Consider the following 23644-nt stretch of genomic DNA (forward strand, 5'->3'; position numbering starts at 1 on the left):
CCTGCTTATGCTCTTGACCGTCCACCATGATTACCTGCTACTAAGCAACGCCCTTGGTTTACGACCATAACACATTACACTTTCCCATCTACTTCTGTCAAACAGGACCGGGACACTATTGTGGCCGAGGCTGGTAATGACTAGATCTCTGGAGAAGTTCACAGTCCCCGATCAAAGTTCAATCGCCCGATACTCTGCCAGGTCGAGTTGGATCTGGAAATATGAGCCTTTCGTCCTCTGCACTCTCAGCCTTATGCGTTTTCTTGGGAGTTCTTCTGACTGGCTGTGCGACTCTTGACGATGAGTCGTACCCTTCCCCGATATCATTAGAACCGAGCAACTCTCGGCAAGTGTAAAACTGAGCTGAAAATTTGATGGCATCTAACGTCCTGTCAGGGATGGTAATGACGGGCAGTGGTCGACCTTCGCAGTCCAGATCGGGACTCCCCCACAAGTAGTCAGGTTACTGCCGTCGATTACTGGCAACGCGATATGGACAGTGTGGAGCTACGCATGCGAACAGTCAAGTCTTCTCGACTGCCCTGCTGCGCGTGGTGGTGTTTTCAACTTGAGTGCTTCAGCGACGTGGGAGACTGAAGGCAACTACTCGCTTCCACTAAGCCCCCAGCATTACCTACCATATTCTGGTGCGGCAGCATTGGGCTTCGACAACATAACGGTATAGGAAATGACGATTCCTTTTGCTATGCAAGTGCTGACTCATGGCTCAAAGTTTGGCTGGAACAACCAGGGCGGCGAGTCCCTGGACAACCAGCTTGTGCTCGCCTACGTGACGGACGATTTCTTCGTGGGCAGCATTGGGCTCAGCCCACAACCCACCAATATATCTTCATTCAACGATCCAATTCCCAGCATCATTGGCGCACTTCGACAGGACAACCTTATTCCTAGCATTTCCTGGAGCTACCTTGCTGGAGCATCTTACTATTCGTTCCCAGTTATGTCATTTGGTAGCCTGACATTTGGCGGATATGATGCGAGTCGTCTCAACATTAATGCTAACCTTACGCTGGCGGGAGGCTCTGACCAGTACAGACCTTTTCTTCTTGGAGTTGACAGCATCACCACCGGGAGTACAGAGATGCTCACGGAGCCAATAATCACAGCCCTAGACTCCCTTACCACTCAAATCTGGCTTCCAATATCAGCCTGTCAAGCTTTCGAAGCAGCCTTTGATCTGGTATGGAACGAGACCTATGAGCTCTACCTTCTCAGCGAAGACCAACATTCCGCTCTTATCGCTAAGAATGCAAGTGTAACTTTTACCCTCAGCACAGGGACCTCAAATTCTACGGACCGCCTTAACATCACCCTTCCCTACGCGGCGTTTGACCTGAAAGCAAGTCCTCCTTTGGCCGGCGATGAGACATATTTTTACTTTCCCCTTAAGCAAGCCGCAAATGAGACACAGTATACCCTGGGCAGAATGATCCTACAGGAGATTTACATCGTCGCAAATTACGAGTGGGGCTCCATCACCTTGTACGAAGCAGTATACCCAGAATCGTCAGTGCAACCCGACATCATCCCCATATGCGCCCAAAATGCGACAAACTGCATCAATCCGCCCAGTCCTGGAACCAAGTCACATCGACTGCCGGCAGGGGCGGCAGCAGGTATAGTCATCGCCGCCATACTTGTCCTCGCTGCGGTATGTGCAGCAGTCTGGCTCAAATGTTTCAAGAAGCCCGAAGCCAAGCGGCCTCTATCTGAAAGGGAGGGTGGCTCAATATGCGGAGTCCAAACTACCTCTGAAGCGATAGGCCCTGTTGGCGCCGCAGAGAAACCCCCTGAGCTCGATGGTAGAGTGTTAGGGAGTCCGCGCAGTGAGCTGGAAGGATGCTATAAACATGGGACGCCGGCTTCAGTCGAAGACAGCGGATACACGACCGCCTCGCAGCGTGGCGGAACGAGTAGCAGTGGCGGCAGACTGTCCCTGTCGTTCGGGCGAGGAAGACAAGAACCATTGGAGGCTGCAGATGGGGAGTTGCGGGAGTTTGGTGACGCTGAAGTCCATGAACTGTCTGGAGAGACTCGGACTTTTGTAAATCGGTCTGAACTTGAGGGCAGTTTCCCTCGTCATGAGCTACCTGGCTCGACGAGGTGGCCCACAGGCTAATTAATCGGCTTGCGGAGGTATGTATACTTGACTGATCAGAAATGTTATTCGTTGTAATGATGAGTATCAATCCCGGTGCAGGACAGGTGGGAGGATCCCTCAACGACGCTGTAGTGCCGTAGCAGCTGATGTGACCAACAACGTCGCATCCACTCGGTCCTGGGCTGTGAACCATGTGTTATCGGTAGGGTTTTTAGCGAGGACCAACTTCGTCAAGTTTCCGGCGGCTCCTGCAATGTTTGGATTGACGCCGATAGGACGAAGAGGCTCTCTCTGGGGTACTCAAAGAATATCCGTTCGTTGAATGCCAGTAGAAGGAAGGGACATATCAAGCACAGCCTCGTACAACCCATAGCACCTCGGACAAGACTAAATTACCTGGCGAGGCTGGCTAGTGGACTAACCAGGGGTCGAGGGTCTCGCCTCTGCGCTTTAAGCCTTGGTGTGGCAAAGCCTTGCGAGAGCTTTTGATGTCCCATTCAAGGCAACCTCGTCTCTCCAGTACCTCGTACAAGAACCCACGGTGGAGTGCATCGGATATGTTCCACACCTTGATGGATCGGTTCCATCTGCCCTATTCTTGTTCAAAATCCTGCTTCTTGGAATTGGCTCCCTGAGTTTATCCGAACGGCTTGGCTTGTCTAGTTCAGGCTCGGCCTGCTGAGAGCCTTCTAGCGCAACACCTCAGAAGGCAGGTATCTCACAATGGATAATATGGCGCTTCCTGCGCGAGTAAAACAACCTAATCGATCTATCGAAATTCCATACTTGGGATCATTGGATCCAAAAGAGGAACCCTACGATAACAGGGAATTTGCTTCCTACATTGACCGAGTGCAAGGCTGGACCATGGATGACATCCTGAATCCAACGCAGAAGGACCACACACTGGGGGACTTGGCACAGATGATTCAGAGCTGGCTTTTTTCAGCCTCATCCACCAAGCCTTTGGACAAAATGCGAGGCATCTCGACTTTGTCGACATCAGCTCGACCAGCCAACCTTTGGTGACGATGCTTCGGTTCCGGCGTTTGTGCCATCAGGAATACTTGCGCCCTCCCGCTACACAAGAGGGAAGTAGTACTAGCAGACGGTATCTCGAGAAATCGATCGCGCTGGCGGCAGAAATCGTTGGACAGATCCATCTCAATTAGGAAGAGCTTGAAGAGCCCTTGGAACTAATCCTGCTCTCCGTCATGATCTTATGCGACGCGCTGCGACTATGCATCGACCCTAGGACAACCTGCATTCCTATTCGCAAATGGCCATTGTCAGATGTCTTGCTTGAAAAGCGTATGCGGTCGACTGGATGGTGTCCCAGTGATGTCCAAAGACTGACGAAGATGCTTGATCTTCATTCGCTCACCCTCGTGACCACACTGCCACCAAGGGATCGGTCGCCATGACTCTTGCGAGGGCATTCGATGCAATGCGAATGACATAGTTCTGGGCCATTACCGCCGGGCACACCACGGCTGCGACGACTGTCAAGACCTCGTTGCCGACCCTACAGAGATCTTCGATATTCTTGAAGAACATTTGCCGCTGATCGACCCTAACCAGGATGAGACCCCCAAATTAAAGCTAAAGAGCACCGTCGAAGTTCAGAAGTACATATCCAATCTCATGTATGGTCCGACGGGCTAGGCAATCCACAACGCAACGCTATCTACAGCTGTCAGCTCAGCCGGCTCCAAACATAAGCTTCCCAGTTCTCGCAGCGGGGAATGCCAGTCTAGTTGGACACAATTTCATGTCCACGAGACTATAAACATGTGCGCGAGCGAGCCAGAAAAGCCTGTGAACAAGCGATTGCCTTTATGCGGAGAACGTATGCCGATGCGGAGATTGTTGTGGTGCTCGACCACTCGCTGCTCGAGGTGGAAACGAGGCATTTGACAGGCCTCAACATCTTCTGCGTATTGCTTCGTGTGGATGGACGAGACGATTATGGACCTACCAAGAGGGCGTGCTGGCCAAGAAGTTATTCTTTCAGTTCGCTGATCGTGCCGTGGACATGGATGAGGTGTACTCGGAATGGCAAGAATCAAGCAATGCCATTTTCTACATCGGTGTACGAGGGGCCTACAAAGAGCTTCGAATCCTGCTAGACTCCACTGAGGGTGATTATGTTGAGAAGTGTTGACAGGGTCGCGAGAGCACCATTGGGGCAAACCACCTGAGACGTTAGACGCTTCATCAACTGCGCAAACTGCCTCAACCTCGTTGTTCCTGCAGTTCTGTGACAGGATGGCGACGGAGTAGGAGGTTCCAGGAATGCTCTTGTGGTTACAGGCCAATGTATATATAAACAGGCAGAGTCTCTCTGAATAGCCAGGGGGACAAGACACAATCAACCAGATAGGTCCACAACTCAACCTCTTGTTCAACAGTAGCCTTCGTTGGCAAAAAAATATTCCGCTTATTAGGTACTCTATCCTCACGGATGCTTTAGCTACGTTCGATATAGCGACCAACCCGTCATTATTGAGCCTTCTTTAGCTACATTGGATGCTGCGTGTACAGACTGTGTTACTTTTTAATTGGGCGAGTTCTGGGACAAGGCAGCAGATCGTTCATATCAGCTGTCTCGGTCTTTTCAGTTAATCGTGGTACTACCAAGGAGGTTTGATGTTAGGGAATTTCACGTTTAACTGCTCGGTAGTATACAAAAGCTGGCCTACGTGGCGTTTGTGGCGAGGCTGTGTTCGGATGAGGATCTCGGGGAGCAGAATCAGGATTGAGGCCTTGAAAAATGGGTCGGGAATGAACCCATCAACAGCTCGGGCATTTTTGTGAAGCCGTAATTCGCTTTTGAAGCTCAAAATCGAAGACAGTGGAGGTCGACCCCAAGCACCAAGCAGGCTGATGTCTGTGATACGCCCAAATCCATTGCCTCAAAAGAGTATAGCATTGTAAAGCGGCTCCTCTCCGCGCTTTAAGTCGACCTTCGCCTCTTCTGTCTTGCTTCCTTCGGCGTTTGTCCAATCACAACAGCCACCAGCCATTAAGATCTATCCTGCGGTATGCAATCCTTCTCCCCCCGCCTCTCTCACTCGCCATGAATCGATGTTAGGAGTGCACAACTCGTCAGCGGTGACTTTCCCACCCAATTACATATTCGCCTTCGCCGGCCCAACTGTCAACGTGGCTGGTAGCTACTATGGTTGACATATCTGCCGATCTTTTGTCAATCAAACACAAAGGACCCCGCTTAGATCACACGCAGAAGTACTTGGTACGCCACAGACGATCTGCCCTTGGGGTACTCCAAAGCCATGCTGGGGAAGGTTGTGAGGTTGGTCTGGGGAAATCCCTAGTTCCACCATGACTGTGGGATGCGAAACCACCTCTCTGTGAGGATAGCCTTCGCTTCTTCGGTCGTTCCAGACCTAGGCTACGGTACCTACAGCTCTGTTCATTGCCGAAAGCCCCGCAGTAAAAGATGATGCAAGATATATCATATACAACTGGGGACGCCGCCTTCTTCGAAGATGTCCTAAACTTCCAGTCTGATCGCTCCTTTACCTTGGCAAAGCGGCTGCACGAAAAAAGCTTGATTCTTCTTCCTTGATCAGAGGACGACATGGGTCTTGGAATTCTCGAAGACCGCCATCTCGACCATGTCCCGGGCACGGCGTTGCTCGCGGATATGTTAGATGCGCAACACCATCAATTTCACGGTAGGGGCCATGCCTTGAGTCTCTGCGGGGATCCAAAATGTTGATAAGGGTTCTAGGGCGAGATACTTCTGGTCTGAAACATGCCACCGGACGAAATACAGACATAGTTCTTGTCCCTCAACCCAGCGAGTCTCCCAGAGACCCACTGAATTGGCCCAGATGGAAAAAGGATCTCCTCTTGCTCATCATCAGCATCGACACTGCTGTGGTTGGCGCGTGGGGACCTATGATTTCTCCGGGGTTTGCCGAAATGGCTGAAGAATGGCACATGTCCTACAACAAGCTCAACGGCGGGCTGGGGTGGGCCATCTTTGCCATCGGCATCTCCTGCTTCATCACCAACGGTCTTTCGGTCAAATACGGTCGTCGACCCGTCGTCATCCTGGGGAACCTGCTCTTATTCATCTCTTCGATCTGGGGATACTTTGCGCACAGTTATCATAGCTTACTTGCCAGGTGAGTTGGCTCTTTTGGGGGTCCACATTGTTATTCGAGAAAGAGCTAGATCTTAGCTTGCCCTTGCGTCTTCGGGTCCATACTGACAAGGCTCTACAGTCGGATCTTCGGTGCCATTGGAATGTCACCCTTTGAGGTCCTCACAACGGCAATTATTGGCGACATCTACTTTGTCCATGAACGGGGTTTGCGTCTGGCCTTCTGGGGTTTATGCTTGAGTATCGGAGTAGGCGGAGGCAGCTGTATCTCAGGTTACATTATTCAGGTACGCGCGCCCAGCAGGAGAAGGCTAGCCCCTGGCAGAGGTAGCTGGACTTCCCAAGCTCACTCATTGCAGGACATCGGCTGGAATTGGACCTACGGCATCTGTGCATGCTTGTACGGGGCATTCATCATTTTGATCCTCCTTTTCGTGCCTGAGACCGTGTACAAGAGAGATCCGGCCTACAACCTTGACTTGGGGACGACCGACCACACTTTCGAGACGTTGGATGTGCGTGAGGTGAAGGGCGAACACATGGAACACCTCGAGACGACCAAATCCGGCAGCAGAATCCACACCGACGTGCTGTACACGGGTGCCGACGAACGACCCTGGACATTCTGGGAAGAGATGCGTCCATGGCGCGGCTCTGAGTCGGACGAGAACTTGCTGTACATCATTTTTCGACCGTTTGGCATGCTCCTGTTTCCGCAGGTGCTTTACGGCTTCATCACTTACGGGTTGTCGACGTCGTGGCTGGTGGTCATGATTTCCGTGCTGGCGCAGCTCTTCACAGGGCCTCCTTACAACTTCAGCGTGTCGGACGTCGGCCTCATCAGCATTGCGGCACTGGTCGCCTCGTTGCTGGGATTTGTGGCTGGACCGATGAATGACTGGACCGTGAAGAGGCTCGCTCGATGGAACGGAGGGATCTATGAACCGGTGAGCGAGCGCCCCTAATAGCCCACGTACCCTTTTGTATTGTGAGGAGAAAATAAGGTACGATTACTTGCTGACTCTCCTCGTTTCAGGAATTCCGCCTCGCCCTTAACGTCCTCACTCTGATCCTGGGAGTTGTTGGCTTCTTCGGGTTCGGCGCCACACTCGAAAACGAAGCACCCTGGGCCGGCCCCGTGGTGCTCTACGGCATCATCTACTTTGCCATGTCGTTCCTCAACATCGGCATCTACGGCTACATCACGGAATGCCATCGCAACAAGGCACCGGAAGCATTCGCCTCGCTCAACCTGCGCAACATCTACAGCTTCGGCATGAACTATTTCATTAGCGGTAAGTTCGGGCACAGTCTCGATCTGTTGTTATTGTTTCCTCGCCAGAAGCTGACCGTTGTCCGCCGCCAGACTGGATCACCAAGCAAGGTCCCCTCGAAGTCTTCTCGATCATCGGCGGCCTTCACATCTTCATCTGCCTGCTCACCATCCCGATGTGGATCTTCGGCAAGCGATGCCGGAGCTTTACGGCGCGGAATCCCATCTTCCGCAAGATCCAGGAGTCTTAGGCAGACATGCAGACAGGCGGACAGACACAACATACAACCAGCCAGTCAGGCGGTCAGTCAGTCAGGCGGCCGCTCAGGACTATTGGGGATGGCCTTGCTTGCAAAACAGAAGAGACAAAACCCAAGGGGATTCCGGACGAAACACCACCCTGTTCGCTGGCGGCAGTTGTGATGAGACTCCCCGGGGGGGGGGGCTTGGCACCCGCTAGAGAGATGGTTGAAAGGCGCGTCCTTCTCCACACATATATACACACGAAAGAAGTTTCCAGCCCATTTGTTTTCGGTCCATCTCTGCCATTGCCCGTAATACCCATAAGCCTCTTCCCTTTGGCCGTTTCGGCCTCGGTCTCGGGCCAGGGAATCGATGCGGGGTCGAGATTGTCGAGAGTTGGCACTGGCTTTTGTTTGGTCGGACAGCGGTCAATCGATCTCCATCACCATCTTCATCCCCGTCTTCTCGCATCGCATGGCCCTCCGAAAAGACGTGCGTAACAAGCAGGCATTACCTGGCAATCTCTCCCTTCGCCTTTCCCGCTCCACCTCCCTCCTTTGTTCTCTCATTCTCAGATCCAGATTTCCACTCCTTATTCCCAAGAACCGCAGCCTTTTACAAGTCTTGCCCGCTTTCCTCCTTCCCTGAGATCCTCTCCCCCTCCTACAAATACATATCACATCGCGCTTCTCCGCATCTCACCGAATCAGGACTGCAGCCACACGACTGGAATGGACACGCGAGAGAGATAAGGCATACATATCCTGGACCGTAACTCACAACTACAGACAAAACCAAAAAAAATATTCTCAATTCACAAACCCAAATCTCCCTGCTGAAGAGGAACAAGTCACACGCAGAAGAAAGGGGATTTAACTAGAAGGACCTCGCTGTTTCTTGAAAATACCATTGAGCTGGGGGCTTCGCTTTGATTGAATTCATCACTTTGGTCGGGGATTCCTTGTCCGGTCATAATAAGAAATAGAATCTCTCAGAGATGGCGGATTCGGGAACCATTATGTCTCCACGCCAGTTGCGTGTCAAGCAGGTACTGTAACATCCCATCCCATGTATCATAACCCATTCATCCATCCACCCATCTTTCCCTTCACGAGAAAAAGAGAGAGACCGAGAGAAAGGTGTCCCCGAGAATGCCGACTTTATTCGACTTTGTCCACCCGTGTCCTAACATGTCTTTCTCCTCCCGAAATGGCAGATCTATACCTACCCGATCAAATCCCTCCGCGGCATCTCGCTCTCCGCCATGCCGGCAACATACATGGGCTTCCCGCACGACAGACGATTCCTGCTCTTCAACGTCGCGCATGGCAAGCACATGGCCGTCGCAACCTTTACCGAGATGTGTCTTTTCACCACCGCCTTCTCCACCGAGGGTGGTGCTGGACCCGATAGCAAGGTGATTGTGACCTACACCAAGGACCACGTTTTCGACCATCCCGACAAGAAAGTCAGCCCGGATCAGCTACATGTTCCCCTCAGTCCTGAAACCGCGGGTCTCAAGGAGGTCGAGGTCACCATGCACTCCTCCCCGTGTATAGGGTACGATATGGGCGAGGACTATAATGGCTGGTTCAGTGAGCGGTTTGGCTATGAAGTAAAGCTGTTGTATATTGGCGGGAATAAAAGGAAAGTCTTGGGAAATATGCCTCCGAATGTCGCCGCACAGCAGAGGGCCGGCCTTGCTCGGGTGTCGAGCGGAAAGTCAAGCGAGAGTTCGTGGTTAGGCAGTATAACATCAACCGCAACCTCTCTTGCGCGAGCCATCACTGGCGCGGCGGGCACCGACATGGATAAAGAAAACCAATACGAAGGCATAGACGAAGGAATCTCTTTCGCCGACGTGGCTCCCTACCTAGTCATATCCACAAAATCATGGGAAAACGCACAACGCCGCCTCCCCGAAAACGAAGAAATGGACATCTCCAAGTTCCGCCCGAACATTATCGTCGAGGGCGCCGAAGAGGACTTTGAGGAGGACTATTGGGCAGAGATCCTGATCGGTGGCCCCGGTGACCACGATGACGAGACCAAAGGTGCAAAGATCGTTTTGACCCAAAACTGTTCGCGCTGTAACTCGCTCAACGTCGACTACGCCACGGGCAAGGTCGGCCAAGGGGAATCGGGCAAAATCCTCAAGAAGCTGCAAAGCGATCGGCGCGTGGATCCTGGTGCAAAATGGAGCCCTGTGTTTGGGAGGTATGGATTTCTCGCTAGGGTCCCCGAGGGCAAGTCTGCTGCCGAAATCAAGGTTGGTGATGAGGTGAGCATTGTGAGGAGGAATAAGGAGAGGACGAGATTCGGTGAGTTTCTAATTTCCTAATCTTATCAAGTCGTGTGTGAAGCTGGAATCGCATGCTGATGATGTCGTGTCATAATAGAGTGGCCCAATTTGAGCACCAATTGAAAAGGAAATGTTTCTGCGCCATGGCGTGGTCGTCGTGGTTCTCTTGACGTTGCGTTTCTGTTGTTCCGCCCGTCGAAGGTCGAGCCCTGGGTGCTCTGAATGCTAGTAGTCCACCCATGCCTGTTGTTGAAGCATATAAAGCCCAAGGGCACCATAAACGCTTCCCCCTCCACGTCCGTCTTTGATGCCAATCGTAACCTCCGTGGCTATGCCAATGATGCATGGAAAACCTCAGGGGTACCGTGTCTCCCCCTTTCATCCATAGCCACATACCAGCCATGTAAATTATCCTCCCCTCTTGATGCAAAGTCATAACAACCCCGTACCCGAAACCATGCAATCTATTTTGTCATCTCGCTTCATCCTTTTGCTGAAACATCTGCCTCACACTTGCCTGGCTGCTCCCTCCAATCCTCCCTTCCACCCCGTCCGGTACATATTTGCTCTCATGCTGTCTGATGCCCTTCTCGACACTGTCCACCACCCACTGCGCCGTCACAAACTTCACGCCCTTCCCACGCACAAGGGCCACTTCCTTCTGAATCTTGCTGCTCGCTAAACCACCACCGCCAGCAGAGTTATTGCCCAAGACAACGTGGGTGACGGTCCGGCGGCCAAGGGCTATCGAGGTGTTGCCACCGTGTTGGGCAAAGATGTGTTTTAACTTATGGTCGGAGATGAGTGGAAAGGTGCTCCCGTTGAGGTAGATTGTCAAGTTGCGGAAGATTTGGGGAGGTTGAGACTGAGTAGTAGTGGTGTTGTCATCTAGGCCGTGTTGCTGTCGTCCAAATAGGGAAGAGTCTGTCGCATCCTTGTGGCGGTGTTGGGGGCCTTCGTGGCTTGCTTTCGCCCGCTTGCTTGCAAATCCTTTGTCTTCCATTCTCCCGCTCGATCGTTTCTTACTCCCACCCATCAAGTCTCTGATGTCCTGCCATCCATTTTCCCTCAACCTTCGCGCGTCTCCTTGCCAGTCGCCGTTTGCTTTGCGCCCATCCTCGCAGAAATTCTCACTGCTCGCGCCGACCAGATCAGGCAGGTGTCTATCACCGCCACGACCGCTAACGTCCTTGAATTGGTGTGAGAGTTTGTGTGTACGAGACTCGCGCCACGAGGTGGACCCCGACTGGCGATTTTCTGCTCGTTGGTGGCCAGTGGAGGATGAGTTGAAGGGGTCAAAGAATACGCGTGTGGGTTGAGGCGCGGACTGCTGGTTGGGATGAGGGACCCCCATATTGCTCTTGTAAGGGTTGAATTGATAACACTCGCAACCCCTCCATCAGGCGCAGTTGTCAGGTCGTCAAAGAAAAAGCGGAATGTCATAAAATGTTGGCGGGGTGATGGTAATCATTGAGAGGGACCACATCACCAACATTGCCGGCCAACAGGAAAACACGCCTCGATGACACGTTCTCACGTGCACATCTCTCACACCTCTAAATATTGTTCAGGTTCTCAATGGACGCAACTGTTAAGGCCGTAGAATTGGCCCAAATGTAACACCTCTTTCGCTTCTATGTAATCTCATACAAAGTCCTTTTTCGAGATATTCTGTTCAGAATGTGGCTTCCATCTCTGCCATAGCCGATAGCCCTCAACCCCCATGTTGGTCCTCTCTGTCTGTTTTCAGAGCCAGCCAAAAACGCCGATGTTAAGATCGGACTTTTGCCAGCCCCCGTTGCTGCAGTGGTATCATGTTGAAAAGCACTTTTTATCATTCAGCCATTTCGTTCAGTCATAGCCCCTTGACGCCGTCTGCTCAGATCAGGTTGATTGATCGAGCCCAAAGTTCAACCCACTCCCACAAAACATTACTTGGTGATTAATTGCCCTTGGCGTACTGAGCACGGAAGCTCTTTGCCGCGTTGACCATGTTGGTTAACGCAGCCTTAGTTTCTTTCCACTGTCGAGTCTTGAGACCGCAGTCAGGATCAATCCACAGTTGCTCCGGCTTCAAGTACTGCAACATCTCTGCAATCCGGTCGTGGATTTCCTTCTCGGAAGGAACACGAGGAGAATGAATGTCATAGACACCAGGTCCAATGTGACGCGGATAGGCCTCATCAACGAAAACCTTGAGAAGCTTAGCGTCAGACTTGCTGTTCTCGATCGAGAGAACATCAGCATCCAGGGCTGCAATAGCATAGAAGAAATCCTGGAATTCAGAATAGCAGAAGTGGCTGTGGATTTGAGTGGCGTCCTCAACACCCGCAGTTGCGAGACGGAATGAATCCACAGCCCACTTCAAGTAGTCAGTTCGTTCCTTGCCCGCGCGGAGCGGGAGACCTTCACGCAGAGCAGGTTCATCGACCTGAATGACATAGACACCCGCCTTTTCGAGGTCAAGGACCTCATCACGGAGAGACAGAGCCAGTTGTTCAGCTTGAACAGATTGGTGAACATCGTCACGGGGGAACGACCATCTCAAACAGGTGATGGGACCTGTGAGCATACCCTTCATCGGCTTGCTAGAAATAGAAGCAGCGAATTTGGATTCTTTGACCGTCATGGGAGCAGGCCGAGAGATGTCACCGACGACGATGGGTGGTCGGACACATCGGGAGCCGTAGGACTGAACCCAGCCATTGGTCGTGAAAGCGTATCCCTTCAGTCGCTCGCCGAAGTATTGGACCATGTCGTTACGTTCGGGCTCGCCGTGAACGTAGACATCGAGGCCCAATTCGTCCTGGATCTTGACGACATCGCGGATCTCTTTCTCGATGAACTTCTCATAATCCGCTGCAGTGATCTCGCCTTTAGTGAACTTGTTGCGTTGGATACGGATTTCCTTCGTCTGAGGGAAAGATCCAATGGTGGTAGTCGGGAACAAAGGCAGGTGAAGACGCTTCTGCTGTTGAACAATTCGAACAGGGAATGGTGACTTGCGGTTGTACATATCTGAGGTGATCTTGCGCTGCCGCTCCTTGACCGCTTGATCGTTGGTTCGGCTTGAAGAAGCACGAGCTTGCATCGACTTTGCGTTGGCTTCGAGAGCTTCTCGGACGGAAGCGGGGCCATCCGTCACGGCCTTTGCAATAATTGCCAGCTCTTTCGCTTTCTCGCAAGCAAAGCTGAACCAGTCGGCAATCTCAGGGTCCAAACTTTTCTCGCTGGCCAGAGTGTGAGGAGTGTGGAGAAGAGAGCTGGAGCTTGCAACAATGACTCTGTCTTTGCCTAGTTTTTGAATGGCGGTCTCAACGAGCTCGATGGCATTCTTGAAGTTGGTTTTCCAGATATTTCGACCGTCGACGACGCCCGCTGACAGGACCTGTTGAGGGCCCAACGCAGACGCAACGGTTTCGAACTGCTCTGGATTACGTACGAGATCAATGTGGATAGCATAAAGCCCCTTCAGGTAGCTGAGAACTTCGATGTTGTGGACGATGTCGCCAAAATAGGTCGCAAGAACGATCTTGGGGGCATTGCTCCCAAGTCCACCGAGCTTCTCGTAGGCCGGCTTGAAGGCCTCCTTAACGTGCGGAGGCAAATCAAAGACCAAAATGGGTTCGTCAATCTGCACAGTCTCGGCACCAGCATCTTTCAACTGTTTGAGCAGGTCCCCATAGAGAGGAAGAAGTTTGTCGAGGGCCGAGATGGGTTCAATAGATTGACTGCGGTCGGCTTTGCCGAGATAGAGAAAGGAAACAGGCCCGAGAAGGACAGGGCGTGTGGTGATGCCGGCTTCTTTGGCCTCGAGGAACTCGACCACAGGTTTGGGGTTTGAGGCGAGCTTGAAGCTCTGGTTATCTTGGAGAGTTGGCTTGACGTAATGGTAGTTTGAGTCAAACCATTTGACCATTTCCTGCACAGATTAGTACACAATTATGGAAAAGTAGGGATTTGCTTACCAAAGAAGGCACATCGACAGCAGGGGAGCTATCGGTGGCAGGCCTCTGTAGTCCTCGACCCATGGCGAAGTACTCGTCCAGGGGAGCCAGGTTGTATTTTGTGTACCGTTCTGGAACCACACCAAAGAGCTCAATGTGGTCCAGGACCTGGTCGTAGAAAGCGAAGTCATTGCTTGGAATGATGTCGATGCCAGCATCTTTCTGGATTTTCCAGTGTTCCAGTCTCAATCTCTTCCCCTCTGCAAGGAGCTCATCCTGCGAGATCTTGCCAGCCCAGTATGCTTCGGTGGCTTTTTTGAGGTCACGGTTGACTCCCATACGCGGGAAACCGAGGATCGAGCTGGTACAAGATCAGCAGCTGGAAGGTAGGGTGGTCTCATTGCTCAACTTACGATTGAACCATCTTCGCAACTGCCCTTAGGAAACTTGGAATAGATGTGAAGGAGGTCCGGACAGCAGCCTTCCAGTACGTCCTCGGGATGGACAGAGAGGCAGACGACAGAGATGGGAAGACCAGGACGACAAGAGAAAAGTGAGAAGATGAGAAGATGAGAGCGGTGAGAAAGGGTCAGGGCCGAGGGGGTGTATGAGGAAAAAATCAAACGTGCTGCTTGCGGTGACTAGTGACACGAGAAGGCCAAAGGACACTTTTTTTTTAGTGGGATGCTTGTGCTGGTCGGTTGGCTGCCATGGGCTCCGAGGTTCGCTCGCCTGCATGACTACGAAAAGTCGCCGTGTGAGTGAGACCAGTGAGACCCGAATATGGCTTTACGCCTTTTTCCCCTTTGCTGTGCGTTCCTACCACATCCGAACAAGCTCATCAATCATCAATCACGCCATCTACGAGTACCCCAGATTGCCCAGAGTATACTCGGTGGTTGTATGCGTTTCCCGAGGAAATCCCAGTTGGCTTGCAGCCTGTTGATTTAGTATGAGATTTGCTCATCACAGTCTGATCGGTCCAGGGATTGCTCCCGCTCGCCCTCCAACAGCGCGCTTGCCAAACTTCTCCTCATACCACTGACGGACGGTAACTGCGCGAGGAAGCATCGTCACTATTTCGCAAATGACAAACCACAAGGCCGGACTCTGGCCTCCCCATCCCAGTCCCCATACTCCTCCCAGGATCCAGTACCCCGTCCATTCAAGCCACTCCAGGACGTAATGCGGGTGTAAGATATACTTGAACGCTCCCTCAGCTGGTGGGATCACATACACCTTGTCGTAAGTAATTGTCGCTTTACCCTCTGACTTTGATTTCCTCCTCGCAGCTCCCCGTCGTAAATCATAGAGCGTCGTCTCTGTCCAGATGTTGCCCGTCAGTCCCAGCAGAAAGATCGAGACCCCTATGAATGAACCGAAAGAGATTAGGGCCCGACTCTCCGTGTTGGCGGTGAGTGTCGAGTACACAAGCCAGCAGGCAATGTTGGTCGAGTTTGTGTATTGGAAGACGCTCATGAACGCTGTAACGAATGGATGGATTGGTGACATGCTCGGATTCAGATACAGCGGACTAACAATGGCACGGTTGACGTAATGAAGGAGATACAAGCACGCCAATAACTCGTTCTGGGCAGGCAAGCCCGTACCCAGGAAGCTGGTTGCAGCTTCGGGCTGGGGTCTGAGTTTTGATGGCAGAGTGAAAAGGATGTAGAGCAGGTTAATCGGCCCAACCAATTCCGCCGCCGCCCACGCATAACGACCAGGGAGACTCAGGTGAGATTTGGACGAGGTCTTGCCCATTGCCTGTAGCTTTTTCAAGGGTGTCCATAGCACCAGCGAGACCTGGAAACATGAGGTCTCATCAGCAAGAAATCGTCATTTCTTAGAGCCTTCTTCGATCAGGTCTCCAAGATACTCACTCTCAAACAAGCACGCAAAACACTTGGGATGAGCTTGAGTCACTTACGGGTATGTATAGTCTGAAGATATCGAGGGACAACTTGGCCGCTCGAGGTGTAGGGGGGAAGAACTCGCCTAGCGAAGGCAGATCTGCCAGATAAGACGCCATGCCTGTTCAAATGAAGCTAGGGAAAAAGAAGGAGATTGTGTTTTGGGGTTATTCTCCGATATATGTAGCGAGGCTGCAAGGACAAATCTTGCAAGTCATGACGACGTTGTGTACCTGGTACGGAGGGCCTTCCGTATGATGCGGGCGCTTGACTCCATCGACCCCACTGCTTGCCCACTGTTACCGACGACGACAGTGACGCCGCTTTTACGCATTACGTCTCGCTTAGTTGTGCATGACAGTCAATTGTCAATTTCCCTTCAGAAGACCTGAACCAAACCCTATGACCTTCACAGTACATTACCCTTTGAAACCGACCTAACAAGGAATAAATGAGGCTACGGCCTAGCCACCAATTTCGGTGACTGCAAACAATCGGTGCCTGTTGAGCCATACGCTGAGACTTTCGTGCCATCTGGATTTCCTCTCCTTGGCGCTCGAGAAATCACTTCTCTTAGGCGCCTTCTTCTGTAATTTTGACAACAACCACCGTACCGCGGACCAACGCCAGGCACTCGACTGCCGGGCAATCGCCAAGGTCAGGGGAATTACACACACGACGTAGATCCAGATCGTGGGATTTGCAGTGATGTCCCCCGAGGTGAAGAACGACATGCTGAAGAAAGTTGCTAGAAAGGTTGCAGGAAGAAAAGCTATTATCACAAAGGAGATCCGCCGCATGATAATGGTGTCGACCCTCGAATCTCTCGTAATTCGAAAGTTTAGACTGTTAGTGTGCTGAGCCATGAGTGCACTGACAACGTTCCATTGAGTATCATTGCGGCCAATGAGACCTTGAGCTTGGTACTTTTGGTGGCACTATTTGGAGCACTGTTGCAGGAAGGCGTCCTTGAGTTGGTTGGGACGGAGGTTGACATTGTTGCCGTCGGAAGGTATTTTGTGTACCTCTTTTGACAAGATGAAGAGCTCGCTCAAGGATTCTGATGCGCGGACGACATGGGATGACGCGTCTTTGGTAAATACCATGTCTTTCCGGAGGGCAAGCTTGTCGATCGGCAAAGGTTTTAGCTGTGTGTGCCCTACGGTGGACCACCCAGTGTCCGACTCAAGCCGCTGGATGTCAAAGTCTTGCTCCCACGAAATTCTCTTTGAGATCTTTCGTCCATGTGGTTGTAAGGGCAAGCAGGACGGAAAACTGCGGTTCCGTTGCAGAATGAAATTGTGACAAGAGACGCTGCTGTTGCGCTTCAAGAGAAGTGCCCACGACGAGTAAAAGCTTCTTCCTTGAGTGAAAGCAATGACGAGCATAGACGAAATGCTCTTCGTTCCACCAAGGTCGTGGCTTCAACCGTATATGGTAGGCACTTAGCGTCTCCCCGATCGAGTCATCTGGGCTCTTGACCGGACAAGTCTTGCTTCTGACATCGGAACAGTATGATGTGTGGGCTCCCCAGCAGCCGTTGTTCTCGTGGATCAGTTGGACTGCATCTGGAGGTATGTCGCACGAGGACAAGATGGTGAACCACGTTGAATGTTTGAGCCCATACATATTGGTGGTGCGGTTCTTGGGACACCGCCGTTTTTGGGAAATGAAGAGGATTCGTGTACTGCCGTGGTTGAGGTCAAACAGCTGGAGAAGGTCGTCAAATTCACTCTCCAAAGGAGACAGGTCAAAAGAAGATGTTCCGGTCTCCGTCGAATCAACGACTTTCAAACGTTCTAGCGTGTTGCAGTCGGCAGGGTAAAATTCAGCGTCACTATTGAGTAGGGAGATTGCGCCTTCGGCGTTCATGAGCTCAGGTACGAAATAACAGCAATTGTAAGGCCAGTTCGAGAAATGACGATCCGAGTTTACTCTAGAAGGACTGTTGTCTTCAACAGCAACAGCGGTGAACTGCTCAGGGGTTTGACGCAGCGACTGTCGGTGGGCAAATATATCACTTCTCTTCTCCATCTCATACCTGTCCTTGCTGGGTGTGCGTTAATAGTCAGTGATTGCATGGTTATGTGCACGAGTACGGAGTACGTACGGCAATTGATGAGTCGAGTGTCTCACAGGATGGACGATCCCGTGGCGTGATTCGGTCTGTCCTCATGAGATCCACAGCTTGAGACCGTTTCCGGACGTTTGTACAGGAAATCTCGGTCGTCTTCCGCATCCGCAGCATGAATGGTTACCTCTCTGGCTTTCTGACGCGTCATGCGCCTCTTAGAATGCGATGGGACTGTTTGAGATTCACATGTAGCGGTGAATCGGGAAGGTTCTCGGGCTGGCCACCAGCCATGTCAGGTGTTGTCGTGGCTACCTGGACTTTGCTGGCTAAATACGAATATAGAACAAGCATAAGGGCCGATGGGAAAATTGGTTCATTGTGCTGGGGCAGGTGTCAAGCCGAAGACCTGTTATACCCAACCAAACCAGCTCAATGTACCAAGTAAAAAGCACTGGATACGAGGTTGTAAGGGCCTAGACCCCGCCACATCACGAGAGGGTATTCCATAAGATAGCGAAAATACTGGCCCAGACAACGAGTGTAGCTTTGGAGACTGGCATTGGATGCCTCGAACCATAATCACTGCATGGTATCGATTCTACCATGTTTTTGGCCGTGGCATTCATGGGTCAAAATGCCAAATTTACATGATCAACCGTATGTGATGGACAGCCAACCAACTCCAAACCCAGGAAATCAGCCTCATGTAAGGGGCGCCCGACGCTATTCCAAAATGGTAACATCGATGACTAGCCGGGAGGAAGAGTGCTGGCGTCAACCACATCATCAGCCTCCCGCACGTGCTCGTCATTTGGATCATAGAGTGGTGATCGAGGGAGTGCCATTAATCCCGTCCTAGTTGATTCGAGAATGCCGAACGGAGAAATCAGTTTCATGAAGGAGTCGATTCGGCTCGGTTTCGCAGAGCTGTTCCCACGTTAGCACTTCAGATAGCCAGCAAAGTCAGGGAAGACACTGACAGTTCCACAATACAGTTGTTGGTGCTGATATCTAGAACCTTTCCACCAAACTGGTGAGTCAAATGGGTGATGGCCTCGAGATGCTCATGTTTATGCCGCAAAGCCTGACTGGCAGCCAGACGGCTTGGATGGTAGCTGGCACCTTGACCAAGCATGTCTTTGGCTCGTTGAACGAGAGTTGATTCTTCAGGCTTGTTTGCTTCCAACTCCTGCAACCTCTTGTCTGCATCCTCCTCGGCACTTTCCACATCTACTGGCCCTTGGTCCGACTCGGGACTCGTCATCTCGCGATGGTGCTCCATCAATTCCTCGTACACCTCGGGGCCCAAAATAGAAACTTTGGCTAGCAGCAACTCGCGCTGTACCAAAGCGGCAGATGTATAATCGAGCACAGCCCAAACAGGTACCAGGTCCTCTAACTGCCTCCGAGCTTGCTCAACCACGCCATCCTGACCTTGCAGCACGATGGTCATTCGACTCAGGTCCTCTACCTCCGTATTACACACGACCAGGGAGTCAATGTTAAATCCTCTGGCCGCTAGGATGCCAGACACACGAGACAAGACACCGGGCTCGTTCTGTACCAGACAGTTCAGGATGTGTTTCTTGGGAGGTGCTTGGGGGGCCACCGGGGTTTCGTAGAGGATGGAGGAAACAGCTGCTGCCGCGCCATATTGGGGGGAGGTGTCTGATACTGGGAGAGGAAGAGGTGACCTCCTGTGAAGAGCCTTGTACGCTAGAGCTGAAGTTGAATTCGTACTTTTGGTTCGCCTCGACGAGGGGAGGATAGAATTAAGAAAGGAGGTCCCAGTTTGCGCTCGGGGAGATTGGACAATGGCTCTACAGGCCAGAGATAGGTAGTTGCGTCTGCCTGCCATGATGGCGGCGAGAGAAGGCCGCAGTGCACAGACAAGCAAGCACTACCTCATCAAGGACAATGCGAATGGTTTTGTTGCATCAATTGAAATATGAGTCACGACGATGCAAGGGTGAGCTCTGCAACAATAAAAAAAATTGGATCAGCGCAGCTGCTGGAGGGCGAGAACACCTTGCAGACAAGCGGTTTCGGAGGCTGCCAAGCTGTGCCTAATTAGGAATGGTTGTGGTGCCGCTTTCTTGCTAGCACTGTATGAGGAGCGAGCGGGAGTACAGTACCTACTCTCGCTACATAACCTGTATGGACCTCACACACTGGGTGCCGAGATAGGGAGGAATGTCATGCCGCCTTGAAGGACAACAATTTCTTCACCTGCATGACCTCGGCTCCCTCACTCATCCCCCTCGAGCTCTCTGTCAAGCTTCTTATGGGCTCGCATACATAACGGGTCGGGCAGACATGCAGTCAGCTGGTGCCTTTGACAGTTGGCATGGTGTCTTTCTCATCAATGAAGCATACCACATTGCCCACATAATGATCTACCTTCGCTTCCATTGCACGTGTGCTGCCAATGTCTCCTGGATTCGTCTGGTCAAGAAGGATCGAACCTTATCTTTCCCTTGAGTTCCTAGCATTGTCGTCCGAAGCAAGTTCCCACGCCGTGCCATAACCTCCATGAAAATGAGAATATATGTATAGTGGTAGAGTCCCCACAAACTCAGGTAAGCTACACATCTGGAAAACGAGCAAGAAAATACCGGGCTTCCGAATGACTCGTGGAGAGATCGCAATCTCTCAACACCATGCTCACAACGGCATTAACTCTCCTGTGCGCACTGGGATATGTGTCGTCCTCCTTCGCTAAGAGCTCGCCGTCAAGCAATGGTTCATCAACCGTATACTTCCGTCAGGCGGCCACCACTTCGGTATATTCCCCTCAAACAACGCTTCCCTACCACAAGAATGTTTCGTATCCGTACTTAGGACAGGCTCCTTTCAGGCTGCGTTTCCATACACCCCGTCTCCAAACGGACTCAAGTGTATTGTGACACCTTTGGGCCGGGACCGGGACGACTCATCCCAGATTCTTGCCGCTGTCCAAAAATGCGGAATCAATGGGACCATTACACTACCGGCTCTATATGTCTATACGATTTCAAGGCGGATGCACATGAACCTCCAGAATGCGCGCTTGGAAATTTTTGGTACCCTCTCATTCACACCGGACTTGACTTACTGGATTGACAATTCCTTCCGTGTTGAGTTCAGAACCAGTCAACAGGGTGGATTGTTGAAGGCAACAACTTCGAAATCAATGGAGACGGCTGGATGCAGGGCGGTGTCAATGGCAATGGACAGGCATGGATGACCCATGCAGCGGGGCATAGTAACCAATTTGGTCGTCCAATTGTCATTTCAATCTTCAACTCCTCCAATGTGATTGTGACCAACTTTTCCATTCGACAGCCAATGTTCTGGAGTTTCTGGATTCAAGACTCATACAACGTCGAAATCAGCAAGGTGTATATCAATGGTACCAACACGGATCCCTACGGAAATTCTTCCAACTACGAAACGAACATTGATGGCCTCGATTCATTGCGAGTCGATCACCTTCTGGTAAGAGATTGGCAATTCCACGGCGGAGATGATTGTCTGGCCCCGAAAGGGAATACGACCAACATGGTCATCAACAATATGACTTGTGCCGGAGGTGGAATCGCGTTCGGATCAATTTGCCAATACGTTGACTCGCCGGACTATATTTTCAACGTGACGGCCACAAATATCTCAGTCTCCAAGACATTAATTCGCGCACTGGGGGAGCTGCAGTATCTGGTGGAGCTTACTTCAAATCTTGGGTAGGCAAAGAAGAGGGAGAACCTCCACAGGGTGGCGGCGGCGGTACAGGAAAAGTCTCCAATGTGACTTTCGCGGGACTGACGACTCACAACACGAGCCAAGCTGTCTACATCAACAAGTGCTACTTCAAAGTACCTGATCAGGCTTTCTCCTGCGATACCAGCACTCTCGAATTTGAGAATCTGCTGTTCTCTGACGTCTCAGGTACCGTTAGCAGCAAAGTTGGAGTTGCCTTGAATTGTTCAGCAGCGGCACCTTGTTCGAATATCGATTTTAAAAATGTGCATTTGACTGATTCGGCTACCAATGCGACTGCCAATGCAACTTGCGTGAATGCAAAGAATGTTACTGGATTAACGAGTAACGCAACTTTGATAACATGAACGAGGACTGGAGATAGTATGGATAGGTAAGTAATGTGTCTAGCATGCTGCCTTCAGACTTCCGAAAGAAAGGCGAATTCTACGCGTACGCCCGCTGTTCCAATGAGCTGTGCGCTATGCGCTAGGCAGCTTTTCAATGATCATGATCCAATTCACCCAATGAGTGATGTTCCCCATCGGTGCAGTTGGCGCCTTCGGTTGAGGCACGTTGTGCCAGCTTTTGTACCTCGTATCTGCCGTCATACCCAGTAAAGTCAAGATCATTTACGGACGAGGCTGAACTCGAAGCATTGTGCGTGCTGTGGGCAAAGCTCCCCCAATACTGAACGTCTTACAGCCACGAAGTAAAGCCCACAACCTCGTCGGTACAGCTGTCTGTTACTCTTGCTCACCGACTTTGAAGCTTTCTGAGCGCCGGCAAGGTGATGACGGCCTAGTTATTCCGCCTTCATTGACCTGATCGATCAAGATAAACGGAAAATTAACGCCATAAATGCCCGCAAACCGATCTGCGTAAAGCCATCTAGTAGTACGAGGTACGCCCTAATGCAACGCTGATCGCGCTCGCTAGCGTCCGGGAGCTCCTGGATCTTCCTGTCAGATACTTCGAATTCCTCAAGAGCTGAATGCTGTTGGCAGACCTAAAAAGGCAACAAAACTAGACACTGAACAAGGCTGGTTAATGCCTAGATGTAAACCTCCAAGGAAAAATATGGACGAGCAAGACACATATAGGTACCTGGTACGGGGGAAGGTAACCCCATACCAGTATGCCTCTAAGGATCTAGCGATATTACCCTCATCATTAGTTACACCGAATGGGCAACGCTTCTTGTTAGCGGCGACGCCTTTTCCCAAACAGGCCCGTCTTTCCTACAGCCAGTCCATTCAATGAACAGGACGATCGAGCGATCGACATGATATCTTCAACAATGGTCAGAATTTGCAATCTATTACTGCCAATCCGGAAGACTCGAAATCCGGAGACCCGCCGTTTCTTTGAAAACTCTTTCGAACCGGTGCTCACTGCTGAACTCCGACCTGTTACGCTCGAACCAAACAGATGTCAATTTCTCACATGGGAGACTGAATTTCCGCGGAAGCTCCTGGAGGTTTAACCGCCCAGCACCTCCTGCTTTTGCGTTTGCCTCATCTTTGTCAGATGGCAGCTGAAATCACACGGAGAGGAAAGCTGGGCAACCAGGGATGGGCCATACACCGCCGTGTCGAGAGCCTAGGCCTTTCAGCTTTTCTCACGGGGTAGAGCTCGTTTTAGCATTCGTCACTTAGCCCTTTCTTGGAGATTCTTGGTTGTCCTGTTTCCGCCAGCTGCGGATCATCCGCAGCAGCCAAAAAGCCACGCGTCCTCCCCTGAAAAGCAACGAGTGGTTCGGAGATCATTTTTCAGAGCTGCGCTTTACTTTTTTCGGCCCAGCGGAGGGTTCCGGTCGACTTGGCTGTCTGATATGGCTTGGCGCCGAGGCTGGCCACATGCTTTCACGATCTTTGCTATGCTTGCGGTGCTTGTCATG

At 51.6% G+C, this 23644-nt stretch overlaps 9 protein-coding genes across 9 annotated transcripts; 4 read left to right on the plus strand and 5 right to left on the minus strand.

Annotated features, from left to right (window-relative positions):
- Positions 1-221: 221 nt before the first annotated feature.
- Z519_00046 (uncharacterized protein) lies at positions 222-2140 on the plus strand (the record flags this gene model as incomplete). The annotated part of the gene is made up of 3 exons (XM_016757806.1): positions 222-352; positions 397-679; positions 734-2140. The coding sequence occupies 3 exons, from the start codon at positions 222-224 to the stop codon at positions 2138-2140; spliced, it is 1821 nt and encodes a 606-aa protein (XP_016625055.1).
- Positions 2141-5726: 3586 nt separating this feature from the next.
- On the plus strand, positions 5727-7781 carry Z519_00047 (uncharacterized protein; the record flags this gene model as incomplete). Its single annotated transcript, XM_016757807.1, has 6 exons — positions 5727-5823; positions 5880-6279; positions 6379-6544; positions 6617-7204; positions 7294-7552; positions 7624-7781. The coding sequence occupies 6 exons, from the start codon at positions 5727-5729 to the stop codon at positions 7779-7781; spliced, it is 1668 nt and encodes a 555-aa protein (XP_016625056.1).
- Positions 7782-9037: 1256 nt separating this feature from the next.
- Positions 9038-10198, plus strand: Z519_00048 (uncharacterized protein; the record flags this gene model as incomplete). The annotated part of the gene is made up of 2 exons (XM_016757808.1): positions 9038-10094; positions 10173-10198. 2 exons carry the CDS (start codon positions 9038-9040, stop codon positions 10196-10198), a joined length of 1083 nt encoding a protein of 360 aa, XP_016625057.1.
- Positions 10199-10547: 349 nt separating this feature from the next.
- On the minus strand, positions 10548-11429 carry Z519_00049 (uncharacterized protein; the record flags this gene model as incomplete). The annotated part of the gene is made up of 1 exon (XM_016757809.1): positions 10548-11429. The coding sequence occupies one exon, from the start codon at positions 11427-11429 to the stop codon at positions 10548-10550; it is 882 nt and encodes a 293-aa protein (XP_016625058.1).
- Positions 11430-12017: 588 nt separating this feature from the next.
- Positions 12018-14446, minus strand: Z519_00050 (5-methyltetrahydropteroyltriglutamate-homocysteine S-methyltransferase; the record flags this gene model as incomplete). Its single annotated transcript, XM_016757810.1, has 3 exons — positions 12018-13997; positions 14044-14383; positions 14436-14446. 3 exons carry the CDS (start codon positions 14444-14446, stop codon positions 12018-12020), a joined length of 2331 nt encoding a protein of 776 aa, XP_016625059.1.
- A 542-nt stretch (positions 14447-14988) lies between these two features.
- Positions 14989-16054, minus strand: Z519_00051 (uncharacterized protein; the record flags this gene model as incomplete). Its single annotated transcript, XM_016757811.1, has 2 exons — positions 14989-15828; positions 15953-16054. 2 exons carry the CDS (start codon positions 16052-16054, stop codon positions 14989-14991), a joined length of 942 nt encoding a protein of 313 aa, XP_016625060.1.
- A 1081-nt stretch (positions 16055-17135) lies between these two features.
- Z519_00052 (uncharacterized protein) lies at positions 17136-18217 on the minus strand (the record flags this gene model as incomplete). Its single annotated transcript, XM_016757812.1, has 2 exons — positions 17136-17985; positions 18072-18217. 2 exons carry the CDS (start codon positions 18215-18217, stop codon positions 17136-17138), a joined length of 996 nt encoding a protein of 331 aa, XP_016625061.1.
- Positions 18218-18758: 541 nt separating this feature from the next.
- Positions 18759-19867, minus strand: Z519_00053 (acetolactate synthase, small subunit; the record flags this gene model as incomplete). Its single annotated transcript, XM_016757813.1, has 2 exons — positions 18759-18936; positions 18990-19867. The coding sequence occupies 2 exons, from the start codon at positions 19865-19867 to the stop codon at positions 18759-18761; spliced, it is 1056 nt and encodes a 351-aa protein (XP_016625062.1).
- Positions 19868-20669: 802 nt separating this feature from the next.
- Z519_00054 (uncharacterized protein) lies at positions 20670-21732 on the plus strand (the record flags this gene model as incomplete). Its single annotated transcript, XM_016757814.1, has 3 exons — positions 20670-20792; positions 20867-21071; positions 21131-21732. The coding sequence occupies 3 exons, from the start codon at positions 20670-20672 to the stop codon at positions 21730-21732; spliced, it is 930 nt and encodes a 309-aa protein (XP_016625063.1).
- Between the last annotated feature and the right edge of the window lie 1912 nt (positions 21733-23644).

The sequence above is a fragment of the Cladophialophora bantiana genome, assembly GCF_000835475.1.
Source record: "Cladophialophora bantiana CBS 173.52 unplaced genomic scaffold supercont1.1, whole genome shotgun sequence".
Classification (NCBI taxonomy): domain Eukaryota; kingdom Fungi; phylum Ascomycota; class Eurotiomycetes; order Chaetothyriales; family Herpotrichiellaceae; genus Cladophialophora; species Cladophialophora bantiana.